This window comes from Mangifera indica, unplaced genomic scaffold, assembly GCF_011075055.1.
Source record: "Mangifera indica cultivar Alphonso unplaced genomic scaffold, CATAS_Mindica_2.1 Un_0062, whole genome shotgun sequence".
Lineage (NCBI taxonomy): Eukaryota > Viridiplantae > Streptophyta > Magnoliopsida > Sapindales > Anacardiaceae > Mangifera > Mangifera indica.
The window spans coordinates 73,938-87,699 of record NW_025401154.1 but is presented as its reverse complement, the minus strand read 5'-3'; the positions used below and the strand labels follow the sequence as shown (position 1 = coordinate 87,699).

The window sequence follows — 13,762 nt, the reverse complement described above, 5'->3', positions numbered from 1 at the left end:
TTTGAAAAGCTAAGAAATCAGGTTCAAGGATGGACACAAAAGGCGCTGGTTGGAACATTTAGGGGTAGTCTGAACTCGAAAATCGCTGACGACATTCTAATGTTCAAACCCAAATTGTTAAAGGAAATAATCAGTTTGGCACGAATGAGAGATGACCAACTTAATCGACAGCGAAGGCTCATAAGACCACCATCGACCAATCGTTTACAATTGGACTATTCTTCCCCAACAAAATCCAAATCAACATCAACTATGAGGCCTCTGTTTCAATTGTGATGAAAAATTTGCTCTAGGTCATAAGTGTCGAGGACCTCAACTATTATTGCTAGTAGGGGGTTCTAGTGTAAATATAGAAGTAGATACAGATGAAGAGATAGAAGACATTGTCACCAACAATCAAACTCAACCTGAAATCTCTCTCTATGCACTCACTAGATGGACAACTTCCAAAACCATGCGAATTACAGCAAAGATCAAGCATCATGAGGTGGTTATTCTTATCAATAGTGGTTCCACTCATAATTTCATTAGCGAAAAGATAGCTGATAAATTGCACTTACCCGCGATCCCAACCGAGCCATTCACCGTCAAAATAGCCAACGGAAAACCATTAATGTGTAAAGGGAGATTTGAACACGTGCCTGTGATACTCCAAGGTATTCCTTTCTCTTTAACACTCTACCTTTTACCACTAACTAGGTTGTACTTGGTGCTAGGAGTACAATGGTTAGAACAACTAGGTACAGTGATATGCAATTGGAAGAAAATGACAATAGAGTTCCAATAGGGAGAACGAACACATCGACTACAAGGCACTGATATTCAACCTATTCAAGCAGCACTTATGAATGTTATTTCAAAGGAATTACGACATGGAAGTTTGGTGTTTGCCATTTGCGTACGAACTGCAACCAACAACGAACAACAAGAAATTCACCTAGGCATGCAACAGATGCTTAAAGAGTTTGAAGAGATTTTTCAGGAGCCAAAAAACAACTACCCCTAGAAAGAGAGATTAACCACTAAATTACCCTCAAGGAAGGAATTGAGCCCATCAATGTGAGAGCCTATAGGTATGCCTATTTTTAAAAAGCTGAAATTGAAAAACAAGTTCATGACATGTTAAAATTGGGGCTTATAAGACCAAGTACTAGTCATTTTTCATCTTCTGTTTTATTGAAAAAAAAAAAAGATGGCACATGGCGTTTTTGTACTGACTATCGGGCACTTAATGTCATAACTATCAAAGATCGCTTTCCAATTCCTATAGTTGATGACATGCTTGATGAGCTTTACGAGGCAAATTACTTTACTAAACTCGACCTTCGAGCAGGTTACCATCAGGTACGAGTGCACCCTCCAGATATTCCTAAAACTGCTTTCCGAACTCATAATAGTCATTATGAATATTTAGTCATGCCTTTTGGCCTTTCTAATGCACCATTTACTTTTCAAGCAATTATGAATTCTATATTTCGACCATACTTTCACAAATTTGTTTTAGTTTTTTTTATGACATTTTGATTTATATCCCCAATTGGAACATACATCTTGAATATGTTAAACAAGCTTTTGAAATTTTGAGGCAGCACAAATTTTTTTGTTAAAATTAGCAAATGTGCCTTTGGCCAGCAAGAGTTGAAGTATTTAGGCCATATTGTAACTCCTTAAGGTGTCATGGTAAATCAAAGCAAAATTAGAGCAATGCTCAATTAGCCCCGACCTATTAATGTCTCTAAATTGCGTACATTCTTAGGCCTTATAAGTTATTACAAAAAGTTTGTTTGTAACTATGGCACCATTGCTCGACCACTTACCAATCTATTAAAGAAAGGACAATTCACATGGACAGAGGATGTCGAAACAACATTCCAGGCACTCAAACAGGTTATGACTTCAACTCCTACACTAGCTATGCCTAATTTTAATGAACCTTTTGTCATTGAGTTTGATGCTTCAGGAGAGGGAATTGGTGCAGTTCTCACTCAACAGGGAAAACCAATAGCCTTTATGAATTGAGCTTTGGGAGTGTCCAAATGGTCGTGGTCTATTTATGCTCGAGAGATGTTGCCATTGTTCATGCCATTCAAACCTGGCGATCGTATCTATTAGGATGAAAGTTCTACATCCAAATAGATCAATGAAGCCTTAAATACTTGCTAGAGTAGCAAATAGCAACATCGGAGTAGCAAAAATGGGTCGCAAAGTTGTTGAGATATTGTAACCTCTCATAACCAATAGGTGTTATAGAAAAACGACAAGAGTTCCCCTATTTTAGAGGGCCTGAGAATTTTTTTTCTTTTTAATTATGCCCTGTAATACTCTCAATTAACAATTCACATAAACCAGTTGTACCAACCGATTGGATTTTCATTAATTTAATCATAATTAATAAAATAAGTACATAATAATAACCATCATAAAAATTATCATCCACAGAAACTTTACAACCAATTTTCATAACTAGTCATATATATATATATATATATATATATATATATATATATATATATATATATATATATATATATATATATATATATATATATATATATATATATATATATATATATATATATACGTATATAGATATAGCTATACACAATCACATATATACATATAGGAAACAAAATATATACATATCCATCAATATCTACATCAAGTATATATATATGTATATATTCACATATACGTCAAAACATATAAATCAACAAAATTATGGCGTCTTTCTCTCTCAGCCTCATGTTTCACTAGTGCTCCCCGGGAACCTTTGCTGTAACTGTTTACTTGTAAAATATTAAATTAAACGGAGTGAACGACCACGACTCAGTAAGAAAATCATACTTAATACTCAAAGTATTTCATACTAGTACTAATCTCTTTCATACTCAGCGTGTCTAAACTATTTACAACAAAATAATTGACACAGAACACGCATTAAACACATATCATAATTCTTTTCTTTCACCTATTTATTCATTTCCTTACTATACAGATATGATTCACTCTTTATGATTTATGCATGTATGAGTGCCATGACTTTTCTATTTTTTGATCATACATCTTTCTTAACTCTTTATTAACCACATAGGCTTGCATGTATGATTCTAATGCAATTGACTTTCACAAAATATTTACTAATTCTTTTCCTTTTTTTTCAAATATTTTCATTGATCGACTAGACTACATATGACAGTACTTGTAGTCACCATACAAGGTACAATTCTCTCTTACACGCATATTTCACTATTTTTTTCTTTGCTGTCCACACAGTACAACTAATATTTTTCTTTGTTGTCCATACTGTACAGCTCGCGTGTAAGGATTTTAAATATGCTTTCTACTTTCCTGTATCATATGAGTCATTATAAAACCAAAAATACATATTTTCCATTTTCTGAAAACATGCATGACTTAGAAAATGTTTTTTCTCCATCTTTATTTTTTCTGAACTCATGCATATGTTATGATTCCTCATGTATACATGTAGAACTATAATATAAAATATGTCCATTCATTGTTTTCCCTTATTCTTTTCACTCTTTATCAAGTATCATATTATTTCCTCATGCATATATATATATATATATATCTCATGCATTGAATTAATTTCAAAATATACAATGTAGGCTTAATATAAGGGTTATTACACATATCATGCACATAATTAAGCAAAATTAACCTATATCACATAAAATGACATTTTTGCCCTTATGGCCAAAAATTACATCATGAATCTTAATGAATTTCTTTATCCTCTTAAGCATAAATCACCTTAATTTTAATACTTTACACACTTATGTAAGTAAAAGTTATTTAAATAACCTAACTCAAATTACTTCAAGTATGTAAAGTATGAAATTCTTACCTTTTCCTTGGTAATTAGGTGATTTAAGCTTATCCTCCTTTCTTTTTTTCTTCCTAGCAATCTTAATCAACCAAAAATATAATTATCCATCAAAACTCTAAATTTTACATCTCTTAAGAATTAAATTTTTTACCATAGAACTGATTAGAATTAATAGATCTACATTTTGTATAATTGGAAGCTCCGAAAATTAGGTTGTTTAGCTAGGTTTTTTGGTGAATTTTTGCTTAAAAGAAAATTTTAGCTAAAATTATGGAGTTCTCGGCTAATGAAGAAGAAGATGAATAGGTTATGGATTTTATAAGCCTTTTGGACCAATTTGCCCTTAACCTTTTTCATAAATGACTATTTTATCCTTATCCAATTATCAAAAACCCTTAGCACAACCATATAATTTCAAGTGTGCCATTCAATTTTCATTCCAACTTTATCCCTTAAATCCTTCTAAAATGACCATTTTACCCTCTTTGAAAATTATTACTCATTGAATAGTTTTCTATAATTCTTTTACAATTTCTTTAAGCAACAAGTTATAAAATTCATTTTAAGGGTAATTTTAGAAGTAGAGTTCACTGACATATTTGAATCCGGGTGTTATAGATATGACTATGAAATCACTTACAAACCAGATCAAGAGAACTCAGCAGCAGATGCACTTTCCAAAGTCATGGGCAACCCTTCTCTTAATGCTTTATTCACTTTGGGATGAAATAAAGGCAGAGGCTATCGGACATCCATACATGGAAAAGATTGGAAAATTAGCAACCGAAAGGCCAGGTGTTCCTTACACATGGAGAAATGGACTGGTGTGCTATAAAAACAAGGTGGTACTACCTCCAAATTCATCACTAATTAAAAAGCTACTGCAAGAATTCCATGATTCTCATATTGGTGGTCATTCAACAGTGTTGCGGACATACAAAAGACTTGCTCAACAATTTTATTGGCCTTCGATGTTTTGAATAGTATAGGAGTACGTCTCTGCTTGTGATGTTTGCCAAAGAATTAAATATGAAACTCTGGCACCGGCGGGACTCTCATAACCTTTGCCCATTCCATGTCAAGTATGGGATAACATTACAATGGACTTCATCGAAAGACTTCCAAATTCTAATGGCAAAAATACAATCCTCGTGATGGTAGATCGATTGAGTAAATCAGCACATTTTCTGACCTTAACCCATCCTTTCACGGCCAAAATGGTAGCTGAAAAATTTGTTGATGGCATAGTCAAGCTGTATGGAATGCCCCAATTAATCATTAGTGATCGGGAACCAGTGTTCATTAGTCATTTTTGGCAAGAGTTCTTCAAGCTATCAGGCACAAAGTTAAACATGGGCTCCTTCTACCATCCTTAAACAGACAGGCAATCCGAAGTTGTCAACCGGTGTGTCGAACAATATCTTCGCTGCTTTGTCCATCATCAACCACACAAATGGACTTCTTTTTTGCTATGGGCAGAGTTTTGGTATAACACAACGTATCACGCTTCCACAGGGATGACTCCTTTTCAAGCTTTGTATGGACGACTACCTCCAACCATTCCACGCTACCTGATTGGTACGTCTCATGTTCATGAAGTGGACCAAAATCTAGCATCCCTTGATGAAATATTGAACCACCTAAAGATCAACTTACATTCGGCTATCAACCGCATTAAGCAAGTAGCTGATTCAAAACGGCATAACATTAAGTATCAAGTCAGCGACCTGGTCTTTCTTCGACTACACCCTTATCGGCAACAAACGGTCTTTCGCCGAGCTTCTAAAAAACTAGCATGTCGATTCTACAGTTCGTATCCGATTGAGCAATGAGTGGGCAAGGTTGCGTATAAATTAAAACTTCCTAAAAGATCCAAAATTCATCCCATTTTCCATGTTTCGCTGCTTAAGAAGAAAGTGGGAGAATCCAACATTGCTACAAGTAATCTGCCACTAACAGATGATGATGGAGCAGCTGTTTTAGAACCTGTTGCTATTCTGGATACAAGTGGGGTTAAAAAAGGCTCATGTTTTGTTGAAGAAAGTCTTGTTAAGTGGAAACGCCTACCGGTCGATGATGCTACTTGGGAAAAGACTATAGTCTTGCAGGATCGATTCATAAACATGAACCTTGAGGACAAGGTTCCAGTGAAAGACGGGGGTATTGATAAGCCATGACCTCAACAAACACTAAGGTCTCAGCGAATTCACTGGCTAAATCAGAAGTATATGGACTAAGTCATGGGCAACAACGTTCACAAAGAAAGAGTCACAGCTACAGTTATGGTCTCATTTACAATGACACTTAAATAGCCATTTTTTCTGCAGGTTGTTATTTATGTTGCCATGAATTAGTTTCTGTTTTATGCATGTAGGTTGTGGTCGCAACAATAGGAAAGGTTGTTAGGAATCTTTTGTATTTAAACACTTCTAATAAATAAAGAAGGGCAGAGAAAAATTTCCCAAACATTGTGGTCTATTCTCAATCGAAGAGAGCTATTTGCTAGTTTAATATATTAAGCTTGGACTGGGACCTACTAGTATCTAGTGGTTTTAATGGCAAGATCAAAAAGTTATAATTTAGTGGTTGTAAGAGAGTTTGTATTAGTGACGAAGAAGAAGATTAGAAAGTTATTGACGAGAGAAAGATAAATTAATAGAAGGGCAGTAAATAAGTTGTGGAAAGAGAAGAAAAATGAAAAGATAACGAAAAGAAAAAGAAAAAAATATAAAGTAGTGAAATTAAATTAAATTTTCACATTAGAGATAAAAGTACTTGAATTCTCTTTAAGTATTAAAGTTGACCTTTAAAATTTATCGTTTTTCAATTTTAAAGGTGAGAATTATTATTTTGGTATACTATAAGTGAAATAGTAGGAAGAGAGAAATGAATATGTGTCTTTGCAAAAGAGAGTTCACGTTAATAATATAAAATCTGAGTTATTTTTCTAGATTAAACACAAACAAAAAATTCTATGTCTTGATTGTCTCTCTTTTATTTCACAAAATAAACATTGACCACTTAATTAAAATCTTTACCACAGCGGCTGGAATGAGAAAACAAACATGTATATGGTTTTGACAAGCAACATATGGTAGATGCGGAAGGTCATAAGATGATTAAAGAAAAAAACGAGGGTTGCCAACAAGGCTGACACAGCCACTTTGTCCACCCAGCAGAGCTTCTTGTGCAGCCATACTTTGGGCTGCCGGCAAGGCATCACCACTATTTGTGGGCTTGCCGACCTAAATTTAGAAGGGTTTTTACTTTTTATTATGAAAAGATAAAAGTGGTAAAAAAGTTATATTGTAAAAAAAACAATAATGTCCAAATTTATTGTTAGTTAGACTTTCTTATAGATATATTTTTCAGTAAGTTAATATATGTCTACTATTTTCAACTTGCCAGTAAGTACTTCAAATCCTGTTTTAGTTAGTGCCTTCGCTAGTATGTTTGCTTCTTGTACTTTGATTGGAGCACAAGACAAACTTATCACTCCACTCTCTAATTTTTCCTTGATGAAATGACGATCTATATGCTTGGTGTTATCATGGTATTGATAGCAGATTTGATGTCACTTTGTAAGTTCACTGTGGACAATCCTGAAATCTTGAGGTTTTCCATCAACCTTCTCTCTCAAATAAGTTCACGAATGCCTTGAGCCAAAACATGAAATTTAGCCTCTACACTACTTAGGACTAAAACAACCTGTTTTTTACTCTTCCAAGTTATAAGATTCCCCGGAGGCCATAGCTTAGTAAAGTAACTTGGAGTGAATCTTCAATCTTCTATTGAACCTGTCCGATGTGCATCTACAAAAACTTTCATATTCTTTTTTCATCATTTTGAAGGCCAAAGGACTATTTCCCATCCCAGTTTTAGCCTCATCTAAAAAATAAACATTCGCGACAGTTCAAAAATCTAAACACCTACTTATGGCCTAATTTATGTTAGAATTTTCAATTAGAGGTAAAGATAAAATCATTATTTTATCTCTAAACCCTAAAAATATATATCAGTTTCCCTCTTAGTTTGAAAAACTAATAGGATTAAGTTTTAATAAGTTACCATTTCTCCTCTAGGGTTTGAAAATCTTTCCAATCAACTAATCCAACGAACGAACAATGTTTGAATAAAAAAAGCACTTTGTTTGGATGACACTTTGTTGCGTTGTTAAGAAGGACAACGATTCAGAGTGATTGGTAAGGATGATGCTTCCTCCGTCCAATGATTTAGAGTGGTCAATGACAATTTATCGATTGGGTGGGAATCGATTCTAGAATCGTGCTAGAGAGATGAGAAGGTTGAAAACACCATCATTAGTGGTCGTAGAGGGAAATAAAGGAAACCCTAGGTTTAGGGGGGAAATATTATTTTTCAAAATTCGAAAATTTTAGGAAAAAGTAAAGTTAGTTTTTAAAACTTAAGGGAGAAATATAATGAATATTATATTTTTTTAATATTATTGATAAAATAACGGTTTTACTTTTACTTATAATATAAAATTTTAATAGTTGTTAACTTATGAGTGGAGGTTTGAGTTTTTAAATTGTTGTGAATATGTTCTTAAAATTGAACTAAAACTTGAATGAGAAATAGTATAAAGTGTAGTGAAAGAAAGGTAGATAAGATTTTCTACCAATAGTTGATATGTCTCATTGTCAGCTAGTTTGGCTTTCACAAATACTTTTCCTTTTCCATTTTATAGGGATGTACCTGCTGGTTTGCTTCCTAGCTTACCAGTCTCCTTCAGCAAGCCCTTTGATCTAAGAACAATCTATAAATAATGAACAAAGAGATAATATATGACAGATATGAACAGCCGTTACGACCCAATGGGTGTTATTGACAAAAATGATCCCTATATATCATCACCTAAAGCAAAAAGTGAAAACTATTGAGTTAAGTTTCCAATTCTTATGTCTTAGTAACCAACTGGTTCCTATTTCAATTTTTATTTTTCCAACAAAGTAATCCTACCATAAGTTATCATAATTAAATAATTTTTTATGAGAAATAAAATAATATTTAATTTTATAATAATATATAATCGATATCTTTAACATCTGAAATTGATAATCATAACAGTACATAGATGCAAGAGTTAACCTCAAAGTAGAAAGATTAAGAATTAATTAAAGGGTTGAAAGATGTATCATCCAGTTGAGGCAGTTCTACCATCATAGGATGTACTATTCACAACGCAAGAATAGAACCATGGTCACCATGGCTCAGATACCATAAAACGAGATAAATAAAAGGCCAAAAGACTATTTCCCACCCAAATATACTGATTTCTCAAAGTTTTCCCTGTTAACTTTAAAAATTCTATTTACCTATTCATAACTTTTTATATCTATTCATTTTAAGGGCAAAATCATTATTTTATATTTAATATTAAAAATAAACTTAAATATGATTTCATTTTCCTCTCTAAATTTAAAAAAACTAATTTTTCTCCCCTAAACTAAGTTTAAAAAAATCATATTGCCCCCCTAGGGTTTAGTTTCAAAATGACATCACATTCTTCGATGTTATCATCGATCGTCTCTCCCTCCCAACGGTTTTCTTTTCTCCGACGGTCTGCCTCAACTCCATCCTAAGCCCTTCGGAGTCGAGAAAAGTCATTTAGGAAGAGAAATCATCTTCCCAGAGGAAGACGAGTGGTCTCGTTTTCGTCTGAAAAGATAATTTCTCTTCCCAGATGACTTCTCTCGACGTTGGAGGGTTTGGGGTGGAGTTGAGGCAGACCATTGGAGGAAGGAAAATCGTTAGAAAAGAGAGATGACCGACGATGGTGCTGAAGAAAGTGACAAGGTTTTAAAATTAAACTCTAGGAGGAGAAATGAGATTTTTTAAAATTTGACTTAGGGAATAAAATATTAATTTTTAAACTTTTAGAAAGAAAAATGAGATTAATTTTTTTGAGGTTAAGATTCTATTAATTTTAATTAATTATGAATAAGAAAGTAAAATTTTTAAAATTAATAAAGAAAACTTTAAAAAATCAACATATTTGGACAGGAAATAATCCTTTGGCCTAAATAAAAAGAAAAACCCAAATTCTGTTATATCATGGGCTCAAAACTCTAACAGTGATTAACAATACTGCCAAATCTCTGACAAATTGGATCTACTAACAGTGTACATGTAGGATTTATATGTCATTCTGATAGCACACTATTGATTATACATAAATTTGTTTTTATCGTAAAGCCAAATACCAGGAATGAGTAAAGGCCGCTAAATAAATAGGGCGACGTACTGAAAAACTAAAACGCTGCTAAAAAAGCAAAGGAAAGAGCTACTAACAGGCATCAAGACTCACAGCACATAAAGTATAAAATAGGAATGATGAGCTGGTAGTAACGCTTTTTTTATTTTTTATTTTTTTCAGTAACAGAAGAACTACACCAAAGACAAACCATCCTTCGAAGAGAAAACCACTCATATCAAATAGATCAAATTCTAAAATTGATAGTCAATCTTATAATTATTAAATCATATAAATTAAAATTTTAATTTTAATATATTATTAAAAAAGATTTAATCCTATTCACATTTATACATTAAAACTCATTTAATCACTCAAACTATTTTGAGGTATGGTAGTCGTATGCCTTTGATGACAGCACTTTCAATCCAAAATGTAGATAAAACGGAAGACATTTTGCAAGAAAAAGATTCACCAAAAAGTATTCATGAAAAATTAATTATAACCAGAAAATTGAATTGAATTGAAATGTTTGCCAATGTAGCAACCTTTTATCTCAAATAAACAATGACTAGCAATGCCCATTTTACAGAGAGCAGGGCTAGTGGCCTATATAGTCTATTTGATTTATTGGATAAAAAAATAGTACTATCTCCGGTTTGTGAAAAAATCTCCAACAACAGCAAAATGGCATGGCATGGCATGGTAGGGGAAAACAGAGCGTCAGCATGTGTTTCAAGCAGCAGTGGATTCCTTCAAGTATGCAATGAGGTCGGTACGCTCCTGTGGCTTCTTCAAACCAGGGAAAACCATCTTCGTTCCAGGAATGTACTGCACAGGTTTCAAAAAGTGTCAGGAAAGCAGATGGGAAAATACTCTGGAAGCAACTTTAACTCGGAAAAGTATAACATTTGAAAACGATTAAACACATAGACCGCCTATTTTTCCATGAAATACAGAGATTGATTTATACAATTGAGTAGTAAAAGAGATAATACCTTCTTGGGGTTGAGCAGGTAATCGTACAATGTCTTTTCCTCCCAAATCACAGCCATATTCTTGTTAGCAGCAGAGTAGGAGTATCCGGGTGTTGTACCAGATTGCCTTCCAAACAGTCCATTAAGATTGGGTCCTGCAAATTACATCCATTTCAATAAATTTCCCCAGTTTATTAGCTCAACTCAACATTACATTGCATTGCATTGCATTGCGTGAAGTATTTATGAATTACTGAAAATGGCATCAGACTTTTCTAAATCACCTTACAACACCTATCTATAACAAATCAAACATATATTAACAAACCCTAAAATTAAAAAAAAAAAATCGAATTTCCAAAGCAACATTCAATTAAGAATTCAAATACCTACTCCCTAACATGTTTTAACCAGATTTTTGAACCCCAGAAACTATGCAAAATCACAAATCCATTAGCAAATCGAACAAATACAAGCAAATTGCATGACAAAATCTCCTAACACGCAGAGTCAATTTAAATTCTAACTCACAACACCCTCACATATTTTTGCCAATTTTTCCAACCATATAAACAGGGAAAATTTAATCTTAAACAATGCTATAAACAAAAAGAATAAAAACTAACAAACCCGTATACTCAAATAATAATAAAAATAAAGAGACATTTCTTTCCCAACACCCACATTCAAAACCGTCCAAAAAACTTTCAGATCCATACACATCAAAATCAAACCAAACCAGATCAACAGACAAAGATGTTAAAGCAACTCACCCTGCTTGTGACTGGCGCCTTTCTCGACGGTGTGGCACTGGGCACACTTGGTCTTGAAGATCTTCTCTCCAGCCCTAGTGTCACCGGGAGGAGCCTCATTGAACGACGCCATATCGTATGGACTTCACAAAGAGAAAAGTCTAGAAAAAGAGAGATGTAAAGAGACAAAAGCTAGGGTTTGGGTTGGTCAAGTCGCTTTTAAAGTTGTTATTTTTATTTGGTTTCCCAGAGACCTGGGAAGTTTCGTGGAATATTCCAGAAAAAATGCACGTGTTTGCCATGACTCTCTTAGGAAGGAGGTGCACGTGTCGAGTTTTTAGAGGTGACAAGAAGCATGCCATCTATTTTGACCGTCCATTTTTATATGGTATATACAAAGCTGCGTTGGAATACAAGCGTGACTTGGGTGGCAGGCTAAGAATGATAATATGGATATAAATCCGACCCGATTTTATACCAATCCATCCAAAGGAAACACCATAAATAAGAAACAAAAATCTCTACTTTATTCCAAATATTTACATATAGTACATAATGGAATGAGAAAATTCAATTCTTGTTCAATTTCATGAAATCGAGGTGAAATATTAAGGCCAAATAACTATTTCTCATCTAAGATTTGATAAAACGACAAATTTTCAGACTTTTAAATTTAAAAAAGTCAAGGTTCATTGGTTATCTATTTTTGCAAGTGAATTGATTAAGTTTTTTTTTTATAAATAAATGTTTTATCTTTTTATTAAAATTATTAAATTTTTATTAAAATTTAATATAAATGTCAAATTATAAATATGTTATCATCAGTTAAAAAATTTATTATTTGGACTTTTAGAAAAGCAAAACTCTAGTAAATTTTAAAATATTGTATTTTGGTCAATTCTTTGAGATATTATAATTATTTATAAAACTATTAAGAGACTTATTAAAATTTTAAAATTTTCAAAAGCATCTATGCTTCAAATTTAAATTAAAAAAAGGCCCCTAAAAATATTCACTAATACTCCTAATATTTTTATATATCGTAGTTTGCTAATAAATTTTGAAAAGAGAAAATAAAAAAGAAAAAAAGAAGACAGGGGGAAGAAAAATAAAACAAATAAGATGAAAATAGAAAATAGAAAAAACTATGTAACATGACCTTACTATCTTTTTGCTTAATATAATTCACTGATAGAAGTGGATAATGAGTGTGAAATTGGTTTTTTGAAACTTAAATAATGATAATTTATTATTTCAGCAAACCTTGGGTGGTAAATAGTCTTTTGGCCAAATATTAATCTATAAAACAAATAAGATGAAAAGAGAAAATATAAAAATCTATATAACATGACCTCATTGCTCTTTTACTTAACAAAATTCCCCAACAAAAGTAGATAATGAATGTGAATTTGACTTTTTGAAATTTAAAAGGTGACAATTTATCAGTTCAGCAACCCTTGGGTGAGAAATAGCTTTTTGGCCAAATATTAGTCTATAAAACGAATAGAATGAAAAGAGAAAAAAGAAAATCTATGTAACATGACCTTATTGCCCTTTCACTTCACATAATCCACTAACAAAAGTGGATAAGGAGTGTGAATTTAGTTTTTTGAAACTTAAAGGATGGTAATTTATCATTTCAACAAACCTTGGGTGGGAAATAGTCTTTTGGCCAAATATTAACCCTCACTTAATTATGATTCAATACTTCAAATGAGGTGATTAAGGTTTTATATGAATAGCAATGTTATGCATATCTATTTTTGAGTATATGAACAAATACATATATTATGTGTCATTATGTGATTAAGTGTTGTTTCATCTTTAATTCAAAGTTACTTAACACTTGATAACATATATCAAGTATACAACTATTTATGTATTCAAAATAGGTACATATAATTTTATTATCATAAAAATACCCCTTAAGATGTGTTCGGTTTGGAGGAATAAAATATTACTCTGATAA

The 13,762-nt window shown here is 32.6% G+C and overlaps 1 protein-coding gene across 1 annotated transcript; it reads right to left on the bottom strand.

Moving 5' to 3' along the window:
- Positions 1–10,534: 10,534 nt before the first annotated feature.
- LOC123207149 (cytochrome c-like) lies at positions 10,535–12,003 on the bottom strand. Its single transcript, XM_044624425.1, has 3 exons — positions 11,815–12,003; positions 11,063–11,196; positions 10,535–10,895 (listed from the first exon to the last, which is right to left on the bottom strand). Exons 1-3 carry the CDS (start codon positions 11,924–11,926, stop codon positions 10,800–10,802), a joined length of 342 nt encoding a protein of 113 aa, XP_044480360.1. The 5' UTR covers positions 11,927–12,003; the 3' UTR covers positions 10,535–10,799.
- Between the last annotated feature and the right edge of the window lie 1,759 nt (positions 12,004–13,762).